Below are 27,989 nucleotides of genomic sequence, written 5' to 3' on the forward strand. Positions count from 1 at the left end.
CCTAGGTCAGTAACTTTGGAATCTTTGTGGGTGGGACCCAGGCAGCAGTGCTTCACTGTTTACATTCTCTAGGAGATTCCAACATGCAGCCAACACTAAGAACAATGGTTTTGTCCAGGGCTTTGCAAACTTCCACGTGCATGGGAATCACTGGGGCATTGTGTTAATAGATTCTGATTCATCACATCTGGGCTGGTTCCCGAGCAGCTGCCTTACTAACAAGCTCCCAGGTGATGCCAATGCTGCGGGTCCATGGACCACACTTGGAGAAACCAGGGTTTAGATGAAAAAGGTCTTGGCTTGCTTTCTTTCTCTATTCTTTATGCATGAAGCCAGAAAGGTGCTCAAACCATCTAGGATTGTGAAATGGATGGGAACATTGGCTAGAAATGACCCATCCATCCACTGTCCATCCTTCCACTCAACATGTGGCATTCTAGAAACTGTGGATTCAGAGTTGCAGGAGATCACAGTCTAGCATGGGAAAGATAGATAAAAATTAATCATAATATATAATGATACAACCACTTATTCAGCACTGCCTGTCTTCCAGAGCACATGCTAAGCCTGTTTAATTGTCTACCTTGTAATCCCACAACAGAGTATAAGTGGCAATAACAAAAGCTTTGGGAATCATGAGAGAATGTAGCTAATTCCTCACGCGGTGGAATGAAGGGTGGAGCCACACTGCTTCTGCTCCTGTCGGGGGAGGACTAGAGCGGGCTCACTCCTCACTGCAATTGATTTGCACTTGGCATTGGAGGCTTTTAGAGGGAGGATCCCAGACTCCCCCTCTCTGTCAGTGCTAATGAAACTGGACTTTCTTTCATTCCTTGAAATGAAATGACCTGTGACAGGTCTTCTTCCAGGGATTGAAAGGGTCTAGGTAGGAGAAAGGCCCAAGAACATACATCTATCTGCTTCAACCTTCTGGTTCCCTCACCCCTTCTAGAACTATTCCCAGGAATAAAATACAGAAAGGCAGGGGAGTGTCTTATGACTCCATTCAATGTGAGACTTACACTTTCAGATATACATGGATCAATGAGCGGGAGTTCCAAGGAGAGTTCTGAGGGTTGGGAGAACTGGAGTTCTGTGTAAGGTTATATAGCTTGTGCACTGCACAGAGCACATGAGGACTGAAATGCAGCCCCACTCCATGCCTTAAACCCTGTGTTCCTATGCAAGGCTGCAGTGGCCACAGGGAGAATAGCTTACCAAGGCCCCGTCCAAGCCATGTGCCCACAGGACTGTATCTGGCCAGTGGGGGCCCTGTGTATCAGTGGAGGACCTTAAGAATCAAGCCAATCATTGTCAAATTTAGCGGAGATATTTTTCCCACAGAGAAACACCACAGCGTGTTCTCAGGCATCTCAAGTAGCCCAGGGGAGAAAAGATAGGTAAGCTCATGGCTTCAAATAACTACCATGCTATCCACCTGTAAGTAAACCAAGTTGACTGTCCTCTATTTGAAAATGTGATATTCAAACTTTCTGAGCACTAACATGACACTCAAAGGAAATGCTCACTGGAGCATTCTGGAGTTTGGATTTTCAGATGAGGGACACTTAACTATTAAGTATAATTATTTCAAAATCTGAAAAACAAATCCCAAATCCAAATTACTTCTGGTCTGCAGCATGTCAGATAAGGCACAATCAATCTGTACTACTAATAATTAATATTGCTAGACTAACCACTCAGTATCAGAAATTATTCTAAGCACTTAACATGATTTTTCTTATTTAATCCCAACAAAAACTCTAAGGGCTCGGTAATATTTTTATCCCCAGTTTTCAGATAAGAAAACTGAGGCTCAGAGAGATAAAAGGAAGGAGCAGGCACAGGGGCCCCATGGATGTTCTGATGGGGCCCTGGCTCCCTGTGTCGGACTTGATTCATTTTGTGTAAAAATCATTCACACGTCTATTTCAGGAGAAAAAATAATGAGCTGTCTTTAATTTCTTTGACCTCTAAGGACTCCTTTTATAAATAATCACTCAGGAAGGATTTGAAAACCTAGCTGATCATCTGAAGACCGCCGCAGAGCCCCATCCGCTTATAAAAATGGAAATTGCCAGCCAAATTGCATGGCTTCACTTCTGGTCAATATTTTGATTTTCTTGTTTAGAACTTTAAGATAAGCACTGACTCAGCCAGAACATTGTTTATTCCCTCCCGGATACATCAGTCTCCATATCCACCTGAGGGGCAGACAGTGGGTTTCTCCTTCTGGCCAAATGGCATTTGCATTCTAAGTGTTTAGTGAGGGCCATGCACAGTGACAGGAAGGGGACAGGGGCCAGCTGCCATGGCACTGCCTGGGGCGCCATCCTGTCCTCTGGGCTCTGGCTGGTTGGGCAGGGTGGAGAGGCTTATTGTAGGGGTCAGAACAAGGCCTTCAGTTTTCTTTTCTTATTGAAATTAAAATATTCAAAAAGGATTGAAGAAAGAATCCAAACCAGAGTGATCTCAGAGAATCATACAAATCAGAGAATATACAGTTAGTGGGAAGTGGGAATTTCTGAGTCACGTTCCTGAGCCTCAGGAGAAGGCCTCACGGGAGAAGGGGGCAATTACCAAGCTGTCAAACACAGAAACTGGGAGCAAGGCCTGGAGATGGAAGCATATTTACAAAGCATTTACCTGCTGTGTGCCAGATGCTTTATACTTATTCAGTTCTCAGAATAACCACAGGAGCTTTATTATTCCCATTTCAGAAATGGGGATACTGAGGCCAGACATATGTGATTCCTGTGAAGTCTTGCAGCTGCTAATCGGTAGAGCCAGGATGAAAACCCAATGTCTTTCTCCAAAGATATACAAGCGGCCCAAATGCACACGGAAAAGCGCACAGCCCTGTGAGTGTACTGAAAATCAATGAATTCTACACATCGCGGAAATGCGATTCAAAACCACAATGAGATATCATTTCACACCCCCTGGGGTGGCTGTAGTCAATAAGACAGATATTAACAAGTGTAAACAAGAATGCAGAGAAATTGGAACCCTTATACACTGCTGGTAGAAATATATATGGAGCTGCCACTTTGGAAAATGGTCGTTGTTTCTCAAAAGGTCAAATATAGGTACCATATGATCCAGCAATTCCATTTCTAGGTATATACCCAAGAGAACTGTAAACGTTATGTCCACACAAAAACTTGTACCTGCATGCTCACAGCAGAATCAATACTCATAGTCAAAAAGTAGAAACAGCCTAAATACACATCAACTGAGAGATGAATAAACAAAATGGGGTACATCCATATGGTAGAATATTATCTGGCAATTAAAAGGTATTAAGTACTGAAACATGCTACAACATGGATGAGCCTTGAAAACATTATAGGCAAGACAGAACGCACAGTAATGGTGGCCTAGGGCTAGGGGAGATGGGGGAGTGTTCGTGAGTGTGTGTGGGTGCGCGTGCATGCGTGCGTGCATGCGTGTGCATGTGTGTGTGTGTGTGTGTTGGCAGAAGCAGTGGCTAAGGGGTGCAGGGTTTCTTTTCAGGAGTAATGAAAATGTTGTAAAATTGATTGTGGCGATGGTTACATAGCTCTGTGAACATACTGAGAGTCAATGATTGTACACGTTGGGTAAATTGCATGGCGTGTGAATTACATCTCAAGAAAGCTGTTAAGACAATGTCCTGACTCCAAGTCCAGTGGTCTTGGGCACTGTTCTCTGTCCACTGTCTGCCCCTGGCCTGGGCACTGGAGTCAGGCAGAGCTAGGTTCAGGATGCAGCTTGTCCACTCCACTAGCTTGTCACAGTTTCCTTGAACAATGTGCTTATTTCCCTCAGCCTCAGGGCCCACCTCTGTGAAATGGGCATCAAAGGGAGTAAGTGTGATTAAAGGAGGCATTACATAGCACATTGCACAATAGCATGCTAAGTTAGTATGCATGCTCAATAAATGTAGGTCATGACCAACATCTGTCAAATATTTAAACAGAAAAGAAAGGAAAAATAGCAACCATATTCCACAGTTAAGATGTGATGAAAGTAGCCATTTTGGTGGATTATTTCCCTCTTCCCGACACAGCAAAGATTCTTTTCATCTGGCCCATTGTGTCAGTTCCAAACAAATGGCCACTCCAGAGAGAAATGTGAGGTTTCTTCCAAAAATGGAGCTTTGCCGATACCCATGAGCCTCTAGATCGATCTCCAGGGGAGGACACAACCACTCAGAGCCCCCTGGAGTTCTGAGCCCTCCCGCCTCACCTGACCTTCACAGGCTGTTCCTGCATACGGGGCACTGAACTTACATTGACTCCAGCAGCTGCATGTACTGCTCATCGCCTCGGCCCCCTTCCACCTCGTGGTCCAGCTTCAGGATGATTTCGTTTTCAAACTGAAGATGCAGGAGGCAAAAATCAACAATAACGTTAGAAGGCTGAGGGCTGAAATTAGTCAATTCATTATTTCAACCAAAGCTTTAGGGGGCACTCATTATCTCCCAGGTTGAGTGTTGGGATCTGGGAATGCAAAATGGAACAGAATACTATGTCTGCCTTTTCGGAGTGCCCAGAGAGTGAAGGGGAGCCATGGGTGATGAGAGAGGGGTGCGAGGGGAAAGAAAGAAAGAAGAAGAAGAAAGAAGAAAGAAGAAAGGAGGAGGAGGAGGAAGACAAGGAGGAGGAGAAGGAGAAGGAGAAGAAGAGGTCAGGGAAGACTTCTCACAGCCCATGTTATTTGAGCTTCTTTTCAAAGGTTAAGTAGAAATTTTGCAGAAAGAGGAAAAGGGAATGGACATATTTCCTGGACAGTTATTGTTTCTGCCTGCTTGGCATTCCTTCATTCCTTTCTCCATATTTTGGTGATCACACCAGTCTTAACAGTAGTCCTTGGGGCTCTGGTGGGCTGAACATCCCTCCCTAATTCCAGGTGTGGAGACCTGACACAGGCCTAGCTCCTAATCAATATATTTTATTGCCCAGGTCCCAGCACTAATAAAGGTCTGGACTGAGACCGTGAGATGCTAAATCTGAGGCTTTATAGGAACTCTTAGCAAAATGAGTCTTTCTGCTCAACCTAAAGATGGAAGGTCTTGAGCCTGAAGCTGCTGCTGACCACAATGAAAGAGGCTGTCTGAGAATTACACCAATACATAGGCAAGCAGAGAGCAGAAGATACAGAGAAACAGAGGCCTGATGCCATCTGTGAGCCCCTGCATTCAGTCACATCTGATGCTTTCCCATTCATATGAGCTGATCTGTGTATATATCAGCCAGTTTGAATTGGAGTTTTGTTCCCTCCAACCAAAGAAATGATGAAAAATACTCATAAGACATGGAGCAAATGTCAGGTCTTAGATAAGTCAAGACTGGTGACAATTGTAATGATCAGAGATCAGATTAGGTAAGTGATCAGAAAGCAAGTATCCGTCTACAGTTCCACCAACTGGCATTGAAGACACAGAATGTTTTGTCTCCCTACTTTCCATGTTAAGAAGCATTTCACCCACTGGAGTGCATGGCTTATTCAAGACATTATTTTGAAGTCATCCTGTGTCTTTTTAACATGATTTCGATGCAAAATAGTTTGTACTGTTTTAGTATTATACCCTGAAGAGTCCATCCAAATCATGCAGTCTGCTCTTCCCTCATTTTACCATTAAAAAATAAACTGGCACCTGGAGAGGGAAAGGGGAGCTTGGCAAAGGTCACCAAGACCAAAAGAGGACTTGGGGAGTCCTGGCTTCTAACGTGACCTGTTGACACCCGGTCTTCATAATACTTCATGAAGTCTGGAGGTCACGGATCACCTTTAAATGTGACAATGCACGAAGAGTGGCCAGCCCTTGCTTGGTACAACCCTCTGTGTCAGTTATTATTACAGGTGAAGAAGTAGAGACTCAGAGAGTTTAAGTGACCTGTCTAAAGTCTCAGATGAATGGCAGATACCTTTGGCAGGCTCTTTCCTGTGCATAAAGGACAGGGCTCCATGGAGTTGGAATCTTTAGGTGATGATAAGGCAGGGACCACATTTTCTCTTCCCTCTGGTTCACACATCATCCGTGATGCCATTGTTCCCTCACTTTTGTGCACAAAGGGTCTAAGGAAGGGACCAAAAGCTTGTGCTGATACAGCACAAATGCCAAAGAATTTCTCATGAGTTGCCTCAGTTGGGGAAGACTTATTGAAGGTAATATACTGGGCCTGGAAAGATGGGTAGGACTGTGATAAATGTGAAATGGAAGGCATTCCAGATGAGGGAAATGGTGTGAGCAAAAGTGTCAAGGTGGGAATGTGGAGAAAGATGAGGACAGCCGTTCAGCTTAAGCAGAGAAGGATGGATGGATGGACAAATAGAAGGAAGGAAGAAAGGAAGGAAGGAAGTGAGGAAGGGAGGGAGGGAGGGAGGGAGGGAGGAAGGGAACAGACACCTAGATGAGGCCCAGTGTGGCAAGGGTCTAGACTGCCAGTCTGCAAACGAGTCATGCCCCTTCTGTGGTGCATCCTGTCAAGCATTATGTGTGTGTTGAATATTGTCCAATGTCAAGGGCTGGGGACTATCATGCTTAGAGATGTCTTCTCTGCCAAGCCTACAGCAGGAAGAAATACAGCCGAGGGACTACACGATGAGTCTGTTATGCGGCTGTCTGGCTTTAAATCCCTCCCTGCCTCCCTCTGCCATCTTGGGAAAGCTGGTAGGTCTTTCGAATCCTCAGTGTCAGGATTTACATCAGGGACTGGGAAACATTTTCTGTAAAGGGCTAGACAGTAAATAATTTAGGCTTTGCAGGCCAGATGGTCTCTGTGACAACTACTCAACTCTGCTGCTGTAGCACGAAACCAGCCCTAGACAACACGTACACAAATTGGCATGGCTGTAGTCCAATAAAACTTTATTTACAAAAGCAGGTGGAAGGATGAATTTGGCCTGTGGGCCAGCATTTGTCTACCCCTTATCAATACAACCGGCATAACAGTAGTACCTACAGTGAGGAGTAGTTACAGGGCACAGAGATTTTATATGTAAAGCACAAGCAAAGTGCCGAACATTAAGTGTGCGCTGTGCTCTATCGACTTGTCATCACCACTAATGTTATTGTTATTACTGCCGAATGTTACCAGAAAGCAGTGCAAGGGGAGAAAAGCAGCATTTTTTCTTGTCTGAGGGGTTCACTGGGAAATGCTGGCATGATTCTTCCTGGTGAGCTGAATTTTCTTTGGAGCAGAGAAGTGGTTGAGGTAAATAAGCACTTGTCTCAGCGTCACAAAAGAGCCTGCCAGGAGGGAAATTACAGGGTGCCAGGGAGTGTGCAGAGACAAATGATACCACACCACCATGCCTGAGCCCTTGGGGTGAGCTGGAGGGGTAAGGTCTCAGCCAGGCATATCCCAGGGTCATTGCTGTGCTCAGAAATGGCTATGATCACAGTCCTCGGCATTGAATAGACTTGCTTTGAGTCTTGCTTTGACTTTTTTCCCAGCCCTATGACCTTAGCCAAGTTAATAAACATTTCTGAGGCTCAGTGTGCTCATCTATTAAATAGAGATTTGAAACAGCACCTCCTTTGTAGTGGCACTGTAACAAATTAAAGGGCAAACACAAGTAAAAGGCATTTGGCACACAGTAAGTGCTCAATAATTGTTAGCAAAGCTCATCATGCTATTGTCGTTGTGTTGTCATTGTCATTATCACGGGCATCATACTCTCATTTAATCTCTACCACAGCCAAGGGAGAAGAACATCATCATCCCTATGTTACAAATGAGGAGGCTGAGGCAAAGTAGGACCTTGGTCTGGAGTTCCAACGGATGGATGAATTTTAGCTAGGGTAGGCCCAAGGTCCAACACAAGAAGGTGCTCCTGGCTGGGCACGGTGGCTCACACTTGTAATTCCAGCACTGTGGGAGGCTAAGACAGGTGGATCATGAGGTCAGGAGTTCAAGACCAGCCTCACCAACACAGTGAAACCCTGTCTCTATTAAAAATACAAAAATTAGCTGGGCATGGTGGTGGGCACCTGTAAACCCAGCTACTTGGGAGGCTGAGGCAGGAGAATCGCTTGAACCCGGGAGGAGGAGGTTGCAGTGAACCAAGATCATGCCACTGCATTCCAGTCTGGGCGACAGAGTGTGAGACTCTATCTAAAAAAAAAAAGGCTCTCCCAAACATACACTCCATCATGACACTGCAACAGTCCTTACCCCCAACACCGTCACCATCCAGAGCTGAGGATGTATCTCTGGCTTCTCCAAATTACTGCCATTTTCATCCACAGCTACACGACTGTATCATATCATTGACTTCTTACCCCACTGCTGTGAGGTGGATGTTTGCTAATGAGTATCCATTGATTTCATTGGGCCACTACAGAAGTCAGATTCTACAGAGGCCCAATACAAGTCTTAAGAAGCTCTAATCAAGAAAAAAAGGAGTGGACTCCAGGAGCCCAAACCTCCTGCCTGGGCCTCCCTCTTCCAGAAGAATGACCTGATATGGGCCTCGTGTTTGCTTCATGCCTTCCCTGCATTGCTTCTCTCGCCTCTCCTGGTTGCTTTAGAACATTTTGGCTATTTTTATCATCTTGTTTTCCTAGAATGTTTTCTGATTGGAGCCCAGCCCTGTAGAAGTGTGAGATTTGGGGAATGATCGCTCTTCCTCACATGTCTGGTGCTGACTTTGACATGGGAAGGGCAGAGATGGTTTTAGAGGCGTGGATGTCAGAAAGATGATGATGATGACATCAACACCAGTAAGTCTGCTTTTGACCTCCTCTGTTATGAAATGCCAGTTATCCTGGGTGGAAAGAAGTAGAGTTGGGAGGAATCTGGAAAAGAGAATGTCATGTGAGAAGGGGTGTCTGGAAGTCAGTGCAGCTTTCTAATTTTCTTTGAGTTATCTCTAATTGTTCCAATTCATCCCCGCAAAGAGCTTGGGATGGGAACCTCTAATGACAGTTTGATACCCAATTTACAGATGAAGAAGCTGAGGCTGAGAGAGGTTCAATAACTTACCCACATTTATTCAGCTTATAAGAAGTAGGTCTATCTGAATCCGAACCACAGTACCCAGAACACAGCAAACACTCAATACAGATTTATTGAATTGATGTAATCTTTTCCACATTATGTTCTAAACAATTTAAATCACCAACTTACTCCATGCCAAGATGCAGTCTCAGTGGAATCTGCCAACATGGCTATCTCCATCTATTAATTCATTCAGTGAGCAATGATTGAGCTCCTATGGTGTTCAGGCACTGTTCTAGGTACTGCTGTCAGATGCTATCCCCTCTTCTTTCTCTGAGAGAAGAATTCTCTCTGGGATCTCCTGTCTGCTGAGGTCGCAGATCCCCATGCTGACTGGTACACAGTTCTGTTCTACCATCTGAATCTAGCTAACCAGTCTCCAAGGTCTCTGTACCCCAGGACTCCCACTCATTCCCACCAACAGCATCCAGAACACCTACATCCCCTCCTTCCACAAAGAATTGGCCAGCAAGACAGCTGCTCTACCCAGCACAAGGGGATTACTCAGTCATTAGCAACCCCCATACTCTATGTTATAAAAACATTTGCTGGAATGTAACTCCCTATGTTGATGTGGTTCCCCTGAATGCCTTGGGATGGGGGTCTAAATGCCTCCATCCATTCATTCTGGGAACACTGACATGGTGCCCACAACATGCATCTCAGACACCTGACAGGGACTGAGAGTTCAGGACTGAGAGACCAGCTTTGGCTCTCAAGAGCTCACAGTCTGCTGTGGAAGACAGACCTATGAGCAGCTAATTGTGCTGTGTGGGACAAGTGTGATGACTACTCAACCCAGGCAGGACGGGGTACGTTTCACTCTGACTAGCATGTGTACTGGCCAAGCCAGCCACAGTGGGGTCCACCTAAGGCCCTCTTTCTGAAACTTTCCTTCCACAGCTCCACCAAGGGAATCATGTGGTGTACCACATGTACCACATGTAAGACATTCAGTCTTAGACAATGGACAGAGAGCCCCGAGATGATCTGGGATGAAGCGCTGCACTCATGAGGGGTATATGTCATCAGTCAAACCCATCAGCTGTCTATAAAATTTAGGTGAGAGGCAAGACAGGGAAATCTGGCATGGAGGTTGCAAAAGAAACCCAGAGTAGAGAGAGAGATTGCCCTGGAGTCGCCTCCTGTTCAGCCTCCAGAACCCCGAGCCACTGAGAGTTTCACACCTTCCTGTCCTAGTTCCAGCCTATGTATACTTGGCTTGAGCAAATCTTTGTCTCTTGTACCCAGATGAACCACTGCCCCAGGAAGAAGGAAAGCCTTTCCCAAAAAGTGAAGCCTCAGCTGAAGGGTGTCTAGGATCTCTTCAGGCAAAGATATGAAAGGAAGAGCCCATACAAAGGCATGAGAACTAGAGAACTTCAAGAAACTGGCATCAGGCCAGAGGGTTTGGTATGACCTGGGAGAAAATCCCCTGCTCAGTTTCTTCTGTCCCTTAAGCAACCCACATTTTAGAAAGGGAACAACGTGGTCTTCTGGGGGACCTGGTTCTTCTCTCATGGGATTATTTTAGCATCATGAACTAATGCCACTTTGCACACCAGCCCTCCTGGATTCTACACCCCAGTCCTGGGGTTCACTCTTGTTCTGGCCATCAAGGCTGCTTGAGATTCAGCAGGGTGTCACCACCTCCCTTTCCTGGAGACACCTTCCACGACTGCTTACTCTGAACCAAAAACCATGCCTGGGCCCACGTATCCCCCAGCTGAGCTCCTATGAAGCATGCTGGCTGGTTTTCACATGGGCATCTGCCTCATTAGTCAGCCTGATTGTCCTGTCTCTTTTGATAAGGGAGCAGCGAGGAGAAGTGATTGGGGAACATGCTCAGAATGAACGCACACTGGAGTGAGGAGCCCAAGGAATGACTCCATACAGAGAAAACAGGTGGGTGCATGCTACAGAGAAACCAAGATACCAGAATCCTTTAGGGAAGGAAAATCACACTAGAGTGAAACCCTCTGAGGCCGCCAAACACATCTGTCAGGTCACAATCCAGGCAGCAACCAGGTCTTATTTCTTTCTGGGACATTGTACACCATCAGGCACTTGGTGTGTTTCTTTTGCACACCTGTTCCCAGGAACTCTTCTAAGGCACCTGCTGGCCTCAGAAGTGGGTCTTAGGGTAAGTCAAGTGCCCTTCATCTCATGGTGTGTGCCCTTCACGTGGTCCCAAGCTGCATAGACCTTGCTCCCACTTAAAAGGCAGCAAATTCCAAGCTGCCTTCAAACATTCAGTCCAAGCTTTCACCCTCCACTCCCCCATCCCAACTGCTCAGATATGGCCTCTTTCTCCATTTGACCTACTCAGCCTGATTTTTTTTCAGGGTCTTCACAAAAAGGCAGCTGGTCACTAGCCCTTCTAGCACTAGAGTCCCTATAATGCTACCTCTCACAGTGGTATCACCATAGCAAACTAGTCTCTTATTCCTCTTAGAACAACTTTTTTTTTGTTTTTTAAATTTTAATCTGAATCTTGGGCAACTACTCCAACATTAAGCCTCATTTAGGTTGAAAGAAAATTCATTTTCTTACTGCTTTCCCTCTCAGCTCCTTTTCTGAGCTTTAATCGAAAGCAGCCGTGCCAGGTCACACGCCATACCACCTGAGTTTCTGCACCCTGAGGTGCTCTCTGCCCCAGGTGAAGACCACAAATGTTCCTCCTGACAACGGATAAATTTAAGAAATAAATTTAAGAAATGACAGATCTGTTTGCCAGGGAATGTCTCAGTGCCCTGACTCTGTCAATATGCACTGGGAATCTCTAAGAGGGGTTCCATTATGCACTGGGAATCTCTAAGAGGGGTTCCAATATGCACTGGGAATCTCTAAGAGGGGTTCCAATATGCACTGGGAATCTCTAAGAGGGGTTCCAATATGCCCTGGGAATCTCTAAGAGGGGTTCCAATATGCCCTGGGAATCTCTAAGAGGGGTTCCAATACGCACTGGGAATCTCTAAGAGGGGTTCCAGTATGCCCTGGGAATCTCTAAGAGGGGTTCCAGTATGCCCTGGGAATCTCTAAGAGGGGTTCCAGTATGCCCTGGGAATCTCTAAGAGGGGTTCCAGTATGCCCTGGGAATCTCTAAGAGGGGTTCCAATATGCACTGGGAATCTCCAAGAGGGGTTCCAATACACACTGGGAATCTCTAAGAGGGGTTCCAATACGCACTGGGAATCTCTAAGAGGGGTTCCAATATGCCCTGGGAATCTCTAAGAGGGGTTCCAATATGCAGTGGCTTCCAAAGGTATTTAACCTTGAAACCCTCTTCCCTAGAGTATCTTGTTGGATCAGTGCTCCATGGACATATTTAGGGAAAGCACTGCTCTAGCGGATATCATTCAGCCAGTATTACTGGGAGATACTGGTGGCTGGATAGTGCGGGTTGCAGCATGGGTTTAGGAATCGCAGTGACCTGCTTGTTGCAGCCTTTGTTCTGCCACTTTCTTGATGGTGACTTTCAGCAGATGACATCAGCTTTCTAAGTCTCAGTTTCTTTTCATCTTTAAAATGGGTAAGACAAGATAATGTTACCTACTTCATAGAGTTGTAGTTTAAAAAAGACTGCATGCACTAATAGAAAATAGGTGTTATATGCCCGATAGGTAGTAAATATCTAAAGTCAGTCATTATAATCATCATCATCATTATCATCATTAGATGCAGACGAGGAAGATGAAAAATGCACAGAAATGAGTATAAAACAAGGTAGTAGATAACAGTCATATCTTAGAAATCAAATGGCAGGAATGCGGAGAAAAGACCTCCTAGACGACATGGCATTTGGATGGGCTTCACAGGATCAGTAGGAGTTTAGAAGGCGTTGGGAGCCTGGGTTATGACTGTGCAGAGAAGTAACGGGATGAAGAAAATGCCCGAAGGACACCCACAGAGGCAATGCCATTCAGATGGGCTGAAGGGATGGTGGAGAAGAGGTGAGGCAGGGAGAGTTGGAGAGCATGACTGAGACATTCCTCAGAAAGCTGGAGCTGGGAGGGCTGGGGATGCTGGCTAGACAGTGTGGGCTTTATTCTGTGGGGATTAGGGTACTAATGGGTAAAGGAAGGGAAATATCCCTAAGGATCTTAAGGAAAGGCAGTTTGGAATCTGCTGCCTTTTAAGTACCTGTTTTAAGGTAGGACATGGTAGGAATAAGAGGTAGACGCACTGGGGGAGAGAGGAGGGTTAGAAGCTTGGTTAGAGGTAAAACTAAGTGAGGATGTGGGGCAGAGAGGACAGGGGGTGAGACCCGAGGGAACTGCTCAGGCAGCCTTGATGGGACTTAAAGACCAACCTTCCTAAACAGGGTAATGTCACTGAGCAGTGCCAGGAGCCAATTGTGGCACCTGGTGCTTCTTCCACTGCCAGAGCTCCCAGCGTGACCAGGCCCAGGAAATGGACCTCATTCTTCAAGTTTGACCAGATATTCAGTGACAATATTTGGGCAATGGCTCTTATGTTTCACAGAGGTTCTGACGCCCTCCATGCTGGGGTCACCGTCCTATTCCCTCACAGATCCAGAGGTCCCTCCTGAGCAACATGTCCCTAACTCCATCTGCGATCAGATTTGATGTGTGGACAAGTATGACACCCAGCAGGGTCGGCTTTTTCTGGATAACACAGATCTGCAGAGTCAGCCCAGAAGATGAAGTACTAGACAAGAGTGGGTGAGAGAGTGGGACTGCTGGGAGAGGTGGGCCCTGGGAGCACATTTTTAGGAAATAATTAGGTAGAGACGTGGGGTTCTTAGAGTCTTGAGAAAGAGACTGAGCGAATACACAGCAAGAAAGTGCATTTTAATCTTGCCCTCAGACGGAAAAGCTTGATAGAATACTGACCAAATCTGATCTGCCAGCTCATTCCAGGCGCATGAATAAATGTCCCTATCCTGCCGCCGAGCCTCTCAACGAAGCTCAGGGAGATGGAAAGACGATATCATTATGGGGAAATGGGCTGGGGATTAGGGATGCTGGCGTGAGTTTCCGGCCTCATTTTTTACCTTTTTGAAATCCCCACTTCTTTGATATTCACACAGCATCATGTCGAAGAAGATTGGTATGGTAGCTTTCCGGAGCTCAGCCTCAGGGATAAGTGTCATCTCTAATATAGGGCCCACCATGCCTGGGATGAAGCAGATTTTGTTCTGACCTGAAAGAGAAGAGGAACATGAACACATATAACAGTTTGGCGATGCACAGATCCTCCCCCGACCAAGCCTGGGGAAAGAGAAAAAGGGAGGCATAATAGTAAAAACAATCGTGAACACTTATATAGTTGTTTACCACGAGCCAGGCACCGTTTTGAACACTTAACATATATTAACTCCCGTTAGAGTGCATGCATTATCCAAAACAAGCCCGATTATTAAGGCTAATACCACGGGTGTGCGTGTGGAAAGCACGTCACTGTTTACGAGGGTTTTCACCTGCATCGTCTGCTCTGCAAATAGGACCATGATTGAATATGTTAGAGATGGCAAAGCACAGCACATTTGAAATTATGTCTGTCTGCAATACACGCCGTGTTGCTGAGAGTTTTTAAATGGGCTTTTACCAACTGTTTTATGAAATGAGAAAAGCAAAATTTGCTGCTAAGAACCTGCTATAATAGTGTGGTCAGTGGAACAAGGAGATTTAACACATAGCTTGAGGATCAGATGAACCACAACTTCTCGTCTCTTCTGCCTCATTTCAAGGCATTCCCTCCAACCCCTCCCCTGGCTCCTAGCCTTCTAGCCTAGCTAGGGTGGCTCAAATGTCACAATTTCACCTTGCTTCCCCCACAGCAAGGCTTGTGCACTTTACGTCCCTTTGTTGAGAATACTTTTCCCTGCCTGCTCCCTAACCCGCTACCCATTACCACGTAGCCTCCCCCAGATGGGTGCTATCTTAGCTTAAACACTCCTTCCTTTGGGAGAAAAGCCTCCTCTCTACACCTCCCACCCTTAGCTAGAAAAGATACCTTGCACGGCCTCTATATGTTTTGCCGGTTTGAAACGATGTCTTTATATGTCGAATCATTTGATTAACATTTGCCTCCCCCACTAGAGACCAGGTCTGTTCTCCCCATTGTGTCTATGGCACTGAGCACAGGACTTATTAGATGATCAGTAAACACCTGCTGAACGAGAAAATACATTTTCCAGCTCCTACATTCTCTGGCTGTGGGACTTGTATATATGTCTCATAAAAATGCAATAGCAATATTCAGCTGTTGAGAAGATCTTGTAAAAATATGTCTGCATGTACTTAGCACAGAGCACAGAAGAATCAGTGCCAGGGCAGTGTTGCCCAGTGGTTAAGGGTACCAAATCTGGAGCCAGACGGCCTGAGTGAGTAAACTGACTCCACTATCAATTGTAGCTGTGTCATGTTGAGCAAGTTTGTCTCACCTCTCGGGACCGCGGTGTCCTCATCTGTAACTTGGAACAATAACAGTATTTATCTTATAAGGTTGTTGTAAAGAATCAAAGAAAAAATGAGTGATTATTTAGCAAGTGCCCAGGACAATGCTTGGCACATCGCCCACTTTCTACAGCATTAGCTATTAATATTATCTTTGTGATGTTTGGTCAAAATGAACCATAAAGGGGAAACATATTGAGCTGAACTGAGCAGAATCTTCAGAAAATATGCATCAGAAGGGGCAGACAGGGAATAAAGAGGAGCACTTAGGAATCGCAGGGATTTCCTGGGAAGTGAGGGTCAGCATATTCAAGTAACCCTATCATTGAAGCTGACACCTCTATATTTCATCAGCTGCTGCCTCCTTCTCCTTCTGAGTTTCGGTACCCACCCCATTTTTATCCATTGTCAGGATGAACATTTGTGGTCTTCGCCTGGGGCAGACAGCACCTCAGGGTGCAGAAACTCAGGTGGTATGGCGTGTGGCCTGGCATGGCTGCTTTCGATTAAAGCTCAGAAAAGGAGCTGAGAGGGAAAGCAGTAAGAAAACGAATTTTCTTTCAACCTAAATGAGGCTTAATGTTGGAGTAGTTGCCCAGGATTCAGATTAAAAAAAAAAAAAAAAAAAAAAGGCTTCATCCTAGGACTATCCTCAGTTAGTGAGAATAAAACAGTGGAGTCAGGCAGGGTTGAGTGAAAACATAGACACTTTTCCAGGATATAAGCTTCATGAGATGATGCATTTGGATTACACTTAAGCCTCAGGTCTTTGCTTTGGTCCAAATAGAAAACAATAACAACAACGACTTCCTTGCTGGCAGGTTTATAGTAATTGCTAATCTAGGTTTCTGATTTCATCCCTCAAGATCCTTTAAGTCTTTTTCAAACCACGGTGGGGTTTTAAAATTCAAAGTCGAGTGCAAAAATAGGTAGAAGGTAAATGGGAAACTGTCAGATAAGCCACCACGGAATGGAGAAATTGCTTACGCAACAAAGGTCTTTAGAATACTGGAGGGCATTGGGCATGATAAGGATAAATTTTAGATGGTTTAAAATAAAGGGCAGACATGCTGTAGACCCGTGATTTCTTACATGCTTTTCATCTGTATTCTTTACAGTCAGTTGAGGAGATATTTGGCAGAACAGGGAAAGCAGAGAGAGAGATGGTGATCTCCAAATAGTGTGACCTCAATGGCCCTTACAATGCTCCCGTAAGAAATGTTATTCATTTACATAAAAAAGGAATTTCAGCACATTGGATTTTGTGTTCAAGTAATACAAATGTGTATGTATTTGCGTATCTTTACATATGTAGATGCATACATATGCACGCAGAACATATTTGTGGCTAACTGAATACAAACTCATTTGGGAACAAAAGTGCTCATGCAAGACACACACCTACTGCTGCTGTATTTGAGAAAAGGCAAGGAAGGGCATTTACTAAGAGGGTCTTTCACGTAATTGAAGCTGAACTTCACTGGGAACAGACACCAATTAGAAAAGGCTATTAAAGTGCCAATAAGCCAGCAGGAAAAACCCAAATGCCAGATGACACAGGTTTTGGGAGAGGATCTGCTGATAATGAGAGCACAGAGAAGAGCTCAGGGGGTGTGGGTGGAAAGGGGTCCCATGAATTCTCTGGTCTTGGTTTCTCATTTGTACAGTGACCTCCTCTGTCAGTCCTCCCGGGAGTGGACTGTAGGGTGGAATGCAAAGGGTCTGAGGGCACTGAGGAGATGACCTTGAAAGAAACAAGAAGGAAGGAGGGAAGGAAGGAAGGGTGAAAGAAAAGAAAAAAAGAAAGGAAGGAAGGAGGGAAAGAAGGAAGGGTGAAAGGAAAGAAAGAAGGAAGAAAGGAAGGAAGGAGGGAAGGAAGGAAGGGTGAAAGGAAAGAAAGAAGGGTGAAAGGAAGGAAGGAGGGAGGGAAGGAAGAAAGAAAGGAGGCAGGGAAAGAAGAAAGGAGGGAGGGAAGGAAGAAAAGGAGGGAGGGAAGGAAGGAAGAAAAGGAGGGAGGGAGGGAAGAAAACGAGGGAAGGAGGGAAAGGAGAAAAGAGGGAGGGAGGGAGGCTTTTGTGAACTTGGCTGAAAATTAAGTCGGGTAAGCCACGACTTTCTGAGGTTGACATGGGACAGAAAGCCCTCTCCAAAGGCTGGCACAGACCCTGAAATGAACAAGGATGAGGGCAAATTATGACTCCCTGGATTTCAGAGTCCAGCAAGCCTCCTGGGGACTTTGAAATAAAGCTGAGCTGATTAAAAAAAAAAAAAAAAAAAAAAAAAAAAAAAATCAGTTCAAAAGGGGAAGACAGAACACAGATCCACAGATCTTTGCTCCTCTGTCTTAGGCTTGGAAAAGCTCCCTCCTGGCAATGCTCTGAGACAGGCAATCAATTCTCTCCTCATTATTCAGGACTTGCTCAGCCTCAGCTTCCTTCCAAGCCCCATAGAGTCTCTGAGTCTGACAGCCTGGGTCAGGTCCTGCCACCGCCACTCCCTGGCTGTGTGGCATTGTGCTTGTCATTTACCTTCCCTGAGCTTCCATGATCTCATCTGTAAGATAAAGATAGTAAAATCTGCCTAATAGAATTGTCGAAGCTTAAGAGTTTGTGCAAACGAAGGGCTCTGCACAGTGTCTGGCACATTGCAAAAGCTCAATAAGTGCTGCTGCTGTTGCTGCTGCTGCTGCTGGTAAGTACTTTGGCTTCAGCTCTATGCTGAGTTTTAGATTAAGCAATATGAAAAGACAAGGTCTAACCTCATGGAGCTCCCTGAAGCTTTTCATGGAAATTTTCAGGCCGGTCATTTCATTTGTTCACTTTTAAAGCAAACAGCTGAACTGGGAAAGGGTCAGATGGATTTATCTTCCCTACCATGGCTGACACTCACAACCCTCCACTCTTCTCTGTCTCATTGAACTATTTTCTCATTCGTCCTTAAAGATGTTTGAAAAGCCCCAATTGGATCATGCTTATTCACAGCATTTTTTCCCTATGACTTTCCTTGTTCTCAGGATAAAGTGTTGCCGGCCGTCTGGTCCTGTGCTCTCTCCCCGTATCCATCTCGCGCCTCTCACCTGGTCACCCTCCATCCACCTGCCTGGCTCCCACTCCTCCAGCGCACCCTGCTTTTCCCACCTTGGGCCTTCCTCTGGCAACAAGCTCTTCTTCCTTCCCTTTCCTGGACCCCCCTCCGAAGTCTATCCCCACCCCATGTCTCTGCAAAGAAAACCCTTTCTCACTTTCTAGGGCTGTGCTATTCAGTATGGAAGCTACTAGCTGCATGAGTCTTTTCAGCCCTTGAAATGTGGCTAGTCCATTGGAAATGTGCTGTAAGTGTAAAAACTCCACCAGATACCCCCAAAAGGAAAAAAAAATCTCGGTAACATTTTATATTGATTACATGTTTAGTGTAACACTTTAGAATATGGTGTTAAATGTATTGTTAAAATTAACTTTATTGTTTCTTTTAATTTTTGAAAAATAAAGACACTAAAGCATTTATAATTAGGAGGCTTGTATTCTATTTCTAAAGAACAGCACTACTTGGAGCTCAGGGGTTCTGGCTCTTCCTCATGGAGGCCATCCTTGACTTACTCACTAAGCAGGAGTCTGTCGCCGATTCTGTGGGTGCCCCAAGTTTCCATTCTACAGCTATTTCCCCTTCACAACTGCCATTAAATAATGCTGCAGTTAGTGTGTAACTATTCAGTGCAACGATCACCAGTCCATGAAGTCAGGGGCTATATCTCTAATCCGATTCGGGCTTTAACCCCAGCTACTGGCATAGTACCTGGGATGTAGAGGATGTGTATGTTACTTTCCTACAGCTGTTTGTTATAAATCACCACAAACTTAGTAAATTAGAACAGTACACATTTATTTTATTACACTTCTGGAGATCAGAAGTCTGAAAGGGGTTGCATGGAGCTAAATCAACGTCTGGGAAAGACTGAGTTCGTTCTGGAGGATCTAAGGAAGAATCTGTTTCCTTGCCTTCCCCAGCTTCTTTTTCTAGCCTCTAGAGGATCCTGGCATTCCTTGGCTCGTGGCCCCTTCCTCCATCTTAAAAGCCAGCAATGCAGCTTCTTTAAATCACTCTCTGACTCTGATTTTCTCCAGCTTTTGTTTTTCACTTATAAGGGTGCTGTAATTGTACTGAGCCCACTTGGATAGCCCAAGACACTTTCACCATCTTCAAGATCCTTAACTAAAGTCTCCTTTGCTGTGTCAGGTAACATATTCCACAGGTTCTGGGGATTAGGACATGGATATCTTTGGGGAGCCTACCACAGTGCTCGATGTTGGTTATTAAAAGAATGAGTAAATGAATGGATGGATGGCCACACTAATCCCGTTTCCCATTTATTCCCAGCAGCCCCTCCCCAACCCCAGAAAGCCATGCTTGCTTGGGCTGGTTGCTTCCCTGGAATACCTACCCTTTCCCTGTCTTTCCTTCAGTCCTGACATGGTCCTCCTTCCAATTCAGAAGCCATTTCCCCACCATACGGAATCATCCTTACAGTCCTCACTTATATCCCTTTTGCCTGAACTCCTGAGTCCCCACTACATATTTCACTTTGTTACTTTTCCCTACTTGATAGTGCCACTCTCTGGAGCTCTGCACCGAGCTGGGCGCTCTGTAGATGCTTAAACAGTGATGGCCAAATTGCCCTTGAGGTTTGGCCAGGCCAGTCTCCCTTCATGGGAGGCCGAGATGCCAGGCTCTGGAATGTGTCTTTCTTTCCCACAACGAATGTTAACACAGCAGCTCAGTGTTAACCCAAGCGAATGTGGGAGGGTTAAGTGCAAAGTCATTTGCGCAAAATGCGCATTGCTTCATGCCAAGCAGAAATCAAATGTTACGATGCTACACTATTAGGAAAAGTACATTCCATTTGGCGTCCACCCAGGATCCAAAACAACAAATGGCATTAACCCCTGAGTGGCTGGCTCCTTAACAACATGTTGTCCTTCTCGCCATGAAGACCTCCCTGCCCATACCTCCTCTCCCAAAACAACACACACACAATTTGTCTAGACTTTCCCCTGAAGAATGTGAAATAATCTTCAAGCCTGAGATTATAGATTTGCAATTAGCTATCTTATAATCACAGGGTTGCTCGAGTTGTTCTTGATGAGAAGAAGATGATGATGATACTGATGATCGTGATGATGATGCCCTGATTGCTTCTGGCCTTAAAACAAAATTTAGAAAACTAACATGCATTATGATTTACTCATTATCAGTAGTCTTTGAAAAAACATAGATCATTGGTTATTTCACGCCCTTTGAAACAATTTGCATACACTTTGAAAAAAAAATTATTTGTAAGAACATTGCACTTGGGATCAAGAGACAGGCTCTTTTAGCCTCAATTCAGTCACTGACTTGTTTTTGACCTTGGCAATGTCCTTGTGCTTCTCTTGGCCTCATTTGGCAACTTTACCTATACAATCAGCAGGGTTGAATTAGATGATGTATCAGGAATGCAACAGAAATCTGACTACCATGACTAAACTGAAGCTTTAATTTTCTTGTTTAACAAGAAGCCAAAAGATGGCTGGTCCAGAGCTGCTCCTTCATCCTCAGAATGTGAGTTTTGTCCTCATGGCTTTAAGATGGCTACTGCCCCTCCAGCCATATTGTCGTTTTCCAGAAAAAGAGAGGGGAGGGCTATGGGCAAAAATGCGTTTTGTTCATTCAATCTGTCCTCTCCTTGCCTCTTGGTTTTTGTCTTGTTTTGTTTTTAATTGGAAAAAAACTTTCCTGTAGCCGTAACAGGTATGTTTCTGCTGATTCTCATGGGACAGACTTGGGACACATGGCTGTTACTTGCTACAAGGCATTGTTAATCGAGCAAATTGCAATCCTGAATCACTGAATCCTGGATTCAAGTAATCAGGAACAAGAGAAGCCTGGTTCTTCAGCTCCTTCTTGCTCTTCTAATAAATACCTTCTCTGATTAACGCAGCTGCAGTCAATGCCTCTTTTTTGCAACCAACTCCCAACCCCTGACAGATATGTCTTTTAATTGCATTAATTCATCCTACAGGTTTTTGCTAACAGCAGGGAGTTTGTGATGCTTCAGAGCAAATACTCTGGCCAAGGTGCTCATCCAGTTTCTGCCTCTAACCCACTACATGATCTTGTACAAACCCCTTCTCTCTGGACCTCAGTTTCCTCATTAGTAAAACAGTGAATTGGACCAGATCAGTTGCTTCCAACTGTTCTCTGCAGTGCTCAGGGCTTCCCCCTAGAAAACACTCTGCAAGGGAAGTTCAAGAGAAGCCTGTTATAATGGGCTCTGGGTCTCCCACCTCACTTCAATTACAATAGCTCTATTTTCATCCAATTTACTTATTAAGCATGAGAATTTTTTTTATTGGTCCTCAGCTAAAAATAAATGTTTGAAAAATGCTGGACAGTACGATCTCTGAAGGGCCCTTCTAGCTCCAACGTTCTGTGATTCTAAGCAGGTGGAATATTTGGTAACATCTTTTCATTCATCAGCATAATTGGGAGTGCAGGAATGCCTGCCCAAACATAATCTATACCTAAATAAAATCTTCTGTGTGCAAAACAATGGCAATGAAGGACATTCAGAAAAGAGCAGGCCATGTGGAAGGACTTGAAACAAACAAAGCACAGATCCCTGTTTTGCAATTCTGGCAATGCCTGGGGTGTTGAGCTGGGGAAGGAAGCCTGCCACAGCTTTATCCAGCCTCTGCTGTTGTACAACAACGAATGCAAACTTGGAAGTGAACTGAATCTGGGTCCATCATGTGTTGAGCACATCTGATGTTTTGAAAACTTTCAATTAGTTTTCATTAGTATTCATAAATTGGAAAATACATTGAAAAACCCAGTCTCCTGGCTTCTTTTGAAAAACTGAAAGGTATGAAAACATTGGGATTGCATTTCAGTAGGACAGTAATTAACTGGAGAGGAACAGCGACTGTCTTTTTTCTCTGCATAGGCATGTCATCTTCACTTTGCTGCAGGCCCTTACTCCTTCTCATGTTCCTGACCCTGAGGTCAGGTGCCGGCTGTCGTATGGGCCTGTGCTTACACAATGTCCCCCCATTCCCCTATCATTGGAAAGCAATGGTAAATGAAACATCAATTATTTCCTATATCCCAGTCCTTACCCAGTGTGGAGAAACAAAAGATAGACTGAGAAAGACATGCCTTTCTAGAAAAACAGGGTAGAGGTGGTATCCCCTCCTCCCAGGGGATATTTGGCAAAGTCTGGAGACTTTTTTGGTTGTCATAACTAGGGAGGGTGCTACTGGCATCTTAGAGGGGAGAGGCCAGGGAGAACAGAAAAATTAGGTTCCATCCTGATGGGGCAAGGATGCCAATAATGATAAAAACTCTGATGTGGGGGTGGTGGCCTCCATGGCTCCACTTGCCCCAGCTTGTGCTCTTATGACCCTCATAAGCCCCCTGTGAGGGTGCTTATTTCCCCAACTTAGGCCTGGTGATGCTAGGCCTCACAGCCTGTAAATGTCAGAGCAAGGCCCAAAGCAAAGATGTGGCAGTCTGTTCTGGGCTTGGGTCCTTGGCTCTGCCTTGGGCTTTGTGAGCCAACCTGCAACCTCCCTGTTATCCAGCCTGTACTTCTCTTAGCTTGAGTCTGGTGCTACCAGCAACCACAGAACCCAGACTGATAGTCTCTCCACTGTACTATGCGTCCTCCACAGTGGATAGAACTTGCTGGAAGGGGCATGCAACTACCGCCTAAAAAACCCCTGGGAACTGGCAGACAATAAGAAGTCTGGGGAAGCAAGAAGCATAGTCTGAAGAGGGAACAAAAATTAAATCCAAGAGATGGGCACAGTTAGTACTTGTAGGAAAGTCAACAGTCACACCCAGGGCAGAGCAATTTAGAATCAGAGAGTCAAGGAGGGACAGAAAAACAAAAAAATTCATTACTGTTCATCCATCCATCCATCCACCCATCCATCCATCCATCCATCCATCCATCTATCCTTTCAGCACATATTTATAGAGGAGGATGCAGGCCATGAGCAAGGTTTATGGCCCCTGCCCTTGTGGAATCAAAACCATACTCGGAGGCTTCCAGCTGTTTGATTTCAAGCAAGTTACTTCCTTTTCTGAGTTTCCAGATCAATAAAAGGATGGGGGAAGAGTTCCATCTTACAGGAAGTGATGTGAAGATTAAATACAATCTTCTTAGCATGGGACTGACTCAGAGTCTCAATAAATGCCTCCTTGGTTCCATCCCTCCCTCCACAGGTATCATTCAGGTAACCATACAGGATTCCTGTAGCTCCCTGAGGCAGAGACAGCTTATGGGGTCACTTTTCAGCTAAAAAGACCCTCTCATATTTCAGAGAACCAATTCTCCCCATGACGTTGGAGTATGTTTTGTGGACCATGCTATACAGGATGCAGAATGACCCTCCAATCAGCAGCAAGCATTCGTGTGATGTGTGAGCACATGAGTTCCCATGACAGTCCTGGTCCATCTTACAAATTTCCATTTGGATCTGTAACCCACTGGAGGCATCAAGCAGAAGCATATTCACAGCTGCTTGCAGGGTTGGGGGTAGGTGTGTGTGTGGGGACCCCCTCTCATTCAGATTACAATCAGGCACTTATTAAGAACCGGGGTACACACAGTAATGAACTGTTATTTCATGCTCCCACTGCTAAAACCCCTGTGGCCCTCCAATAGATGGTCTTCAAGGAGTTTGGTGCACGCCGATGTGAGTATCTGGATGTGTGTGCCTACTTACCAAGCTTGTACCACATATCACGGATGGAGAAGCCAATTAGCCGTCTCATGTCCCCATACCTAGGAGGAACAAAAACCTCTGCTTCAGGCACCAACTCAGAGGATCTCATGGACCTCCCCCTCTTCAGGAAATCCAAAAATGCAACCTACTTATTCAGGATTTTGTTGTACTTGGCGTGCGAGAACTGCTCCAGCTGCAGAGAATCCTGGGTGATAAAAGCCACTGCCAGATGAAAATAGTTGTTCCACAGCTGTAAATGAAAGAGCAGAGAACAGTTATGGAGAGGGTCTGAAGTGGGAAGGCATAAGCGCTGGGTAGTGTGAATAATTTATGAAGATGGCAGAAGATAGAGGCAGAACCAGTTTAATTGTGCCCACTGCAATTTTCTAACTGGCACTGACTCTGAAATTAACATCCTGGCCAAAGTGAGGACAATGGATGGATTTCTCTAGGCACTACCATGTCCACTCTCAGACAACAGGATTTGGGAGAAGAGGAGAATTTTAGGGTTTTTTGTTGTTGTTGTTTTTGTTGCTGTTTTTTGTTTTTTGTTTTTTTGTCCTTGTGCTTTGTTTTTTGAAAGACAACTTGCCCCAGCTGAGTGCCAAGGAGAGCTGTTTCTTGCCCTGGAATTAGAGGGTGATGAAGGGTAAGACAGTTCAGGGATTCACAGCCTCTCTGGAAGTCCTCCCTAATTCACCTGACAGCTTGGAGGACCAACCTGCAATCCATTCTGTCTTAAAATATTTTGCCTTTTCTTTCCCTTTAGTTCGATGGTTTCAAAGTGTGGTTGCCAGATCAGCAGCAGCAGCAGCGCCTGGGAACTTGTTAGAGATACAAATTCTCTGGCCCCTGCCCAGACCTACTGAATCAGAACCTCTAGGGGTGGGACCTAGAAATCTGCAGGTTAATAAGCACTCAGGTGATTCTGATGCACGGTTCAGTTACAGCCCCTGCTGGCCCAGCTGAGATGCAGGCTTGTAAGGATTTTTGCATATACCTGATCTGTTAGTGCTAAATGTGAGGCACTGATACTAGAACCCACTCCACCAGCTTGCAGTGAAATAGAGCAGGTAAAGGAGTCAGCACATGGTGACTGCTCAAAAGATTGGCCACACTGATGGCAATATTGATACAGGCTACAGAACCAGAGATATTATAGGTCCGAACCATGGATCTACAATCCATGGATTCATCACGGAGCCTCGGTGAACCTGTCTGCAAAACTGAGGTGACTCTGGTACCCACTGCAGAAAGCTGTGATAAAGATGACACAAAATGAGGTGTTTAAAGACATGAATCACAGTAAGAGCTCAAAAATCCTTGCTAGACTCATTGCTGTTGTGCTTTTCTTTATTCCAGTGGTTCCTTTGGTACCAAAGCCAGTGATACCACCTAGGCTTTTGGTGCTCAAGGGCAATTGTTGCAAGATGCCAAGGTCCTGCAAGGAGCAGGTGGGAGACAGCTTTGCTGAACAAAGCCCACCCACTTTCGGCCCCTCTCAACAGTGTTTGTAGCAACAGGATAGGTAACATTAGCCAGAGAAATCATCCTGCCATTGAGACCTTCATCCTTAACTCAAAGATGTTCATTCGTGTTTGCAGATGGCCAAGACTATAAAAGAGGCAACTCTTCCACTGATAACATAACATCATGATTGCTGCCCAGAGTATGACTTTCAAATGGGTTTGCGGTTCCAGTCTTTGAAAGAAGCAAGACAAGCACTGTAATTTTACTATGGGCCAGGAACTTTCCCATACATCTTCCTTTCATCCCTCAACACTCAAAAGCTCTCATTCCTCATCTCAAGCTTCCTTCAGATGAGGAAACTGAAGCTTGGAGAGGTTAAGTATTTCGCCTAAGTCTCTCATCTTGTTATACACACAGCAGAGCTAAGATCTGCATCCAGACCTTCCAATTGACATCCGGGGTTCTTTTAACACACCACGGTCAGTCTTCAGCTGGGGATGCATTTAACAGATATTTCTGGAACATCTGCTAAGTGCCCAGGCCTTGCCACAGTGAGGTGACAGAGCAGCGGTTACACAGACAGTGATCCCTGGCCTCATGCAGTTTATATTTTGTTGAGTGAATGCTTTTTTCTTTACTTGGACCTTTATCACCCAGGGCCCCAAAAACCAAACTGCTCTTGGGATGCAGTGAAGTGGCCTCTTAAGGGGGCTCATGGCCCCCTTAAAGTCAGCTCTCCATGCAGAGACCAGAAGAACCTTTTAAAACACATCAGATCATTCGAGACCAGCCTGACCAACATGGTAAAACCCCGTCTCTACTAAAAATACAAAAATTAGCCGAGCGTGGTGGCACACGCCTGTAATCCCAGCTACTCAGGCGATGGAGGCAGGAGAATCCCTTGAACCTAGGAGGTAGAGGTTGTAGTGAGCTGAGATCGCGCCACTGCACTCCAGCCTGGGAGATGGAATGAGACTCCGTCTCAAAACAAAAACAAAAACAAAAACAAATCAGATCATGCCACTCCCTTCCTCAAAGTCCTCCAAAGGTTTTGTAACATTTGGAATCAAATCTCCGTGTTTCCATAGCAACCTTGCTTATGGAAACACACGTGGCAGGTTGGGTCTCCTGTCCACATCCCTTCAGACTGCCTTTCCTCCCGGCACCCCAGTGACTTAGCAGCTTCTCCAGGGCTTTTCTATGAAAACGTGCAGCTCTGGTCTGCTCATGTCCGGAGCTTACACCTTCTCACATTGAAGATGAGAATTTGAAACAACAAGCCAGGGCAAGAGAAAACCGTGGCCACAAGACATGGAAATGAGTGTTTCCATGCAAGTGAGAAATCTCTGATTTTAGCAGACAGCAAAAGAGTAATCAAGGTACATCGGAAATAGGTATCCAACAAAGCAAGTCAATCTATAATTACTTGTGAGAATAATTTCAGAAATGCCACCTAACACGTAAGACATGTCAAATATGGTTGAGTCTCTTGCCATTCTCTATTCTACCCTGAATGAATCCATCAAAAAAGCATTTTCTCTGTCATCCCATTCCTGATTTTCTTTTTTTTTTTAATCTGAGATATAATTTATATACCATAAAATTCACTTTTTTAAGTGTATGATTTAGTTTTTAGTATATTCACAGGGTGGTTCAACCATTACCACTGTCTAATTTTGGAACATTTTCATCACGCCAAAAGAAACCCTCTACCCATAAGAGTCAGTCCCTCTTCTCCCCACCAACATCTTCCCCTACCCTGTCCCTGGAACATATACAAACACGCGGCATCCACCACAGGCTTGGCACACACCAAGCACTCAGTAAATGCAATGGTGGTGTTGATGTTAGCAAGGGGTGTAGAGTATTTGTATGCCCTGTCTTCTCCAGCTGTAAGCTCCACAAGTACCCAAATCCTGTCTTGCATTTATTTGTATCCCTAATGCCATGCTCAGCACAATGACTTGAATACAGCTGGGCTCCAGAAAATATTTATTTATCAATTGCTATATTGTCACAGAAATTCTTCAAAAGGTCCCAGATTTTTCTGTCTGCCCTGCTACAAATACAAACTGCCTGGAAACTGTTAATACTAATGTACTGTCTGTCTCTGTGGATTTGCCTATTCTGACAGTTCATATAAGTGACATCATAAAATGTGTGACCTTTCATGTATGATTTCTTATACTTAGTGTAATGTTTTCAAGGTTCATCCATGTTGTAGTATGGATCAGTACTTCATTTTTTATTGTTGAATAATATTCTACCATATGGATATACACATTTTGATTACGTATTCATCCACCGATGGTCATTTGGGTTGTTTCCAGTCTTTGACTATT

At 45.0% G+C, this 27,989-nt stretch overlaps 1 protein-coding gene across 3 annotated transcripts in view; it reads right to left on the bottom strand.

Moving 5' to 3' along the window:
• DOCK2 (dedicator of cytokinesis 2) overlaps positions 1–27,989 on the bottom strand; it is a 433,393-nt gene that overhangs the window by 50,647 nt on the left and 354,757 nt on the right. For all 3 annotated transcript variants that reach the window (XM_008015269.3, XM_073010528.1, XM_008015268.3), the window contains 4 exons: positions 24,327–24,427; positions 24,178–24,236; positions 14,008–14,156; positions 4,275–4,360 (listed from right to left, as the gene is read on the bottom strand). In XM_008015269.3, the coding sequence (XP_008013460.2) occupies positions 4,275–4,360; positions 14,008–14,156; positions 24,178–24,236; positions 24,327–24,427 (395 nt within the window). The remainder of the gene's footprint in view (positions 1–4,274; positions 4,361–14,007; positions 14,157–24,177; positions 24,237–24,326; positions 24,428–27,989) is intronic.

Source organism: Chlorocebus sabaeus, chromosome 23 (genome assembly GCF_047675955.1).
Source record: "Chlorocebus sabaeus isolate Y175 chromosome 23, mChlSab1.0.hap1, whole genome shotgun sequence".
Taxonomy (NCBI): domain Eukaryota; kingdom Metazoa; phylum Chordata; class Mammalia; order Primates; family Cercopithecidae; genus Chlorocebus; species Chlorocebus sabaeus.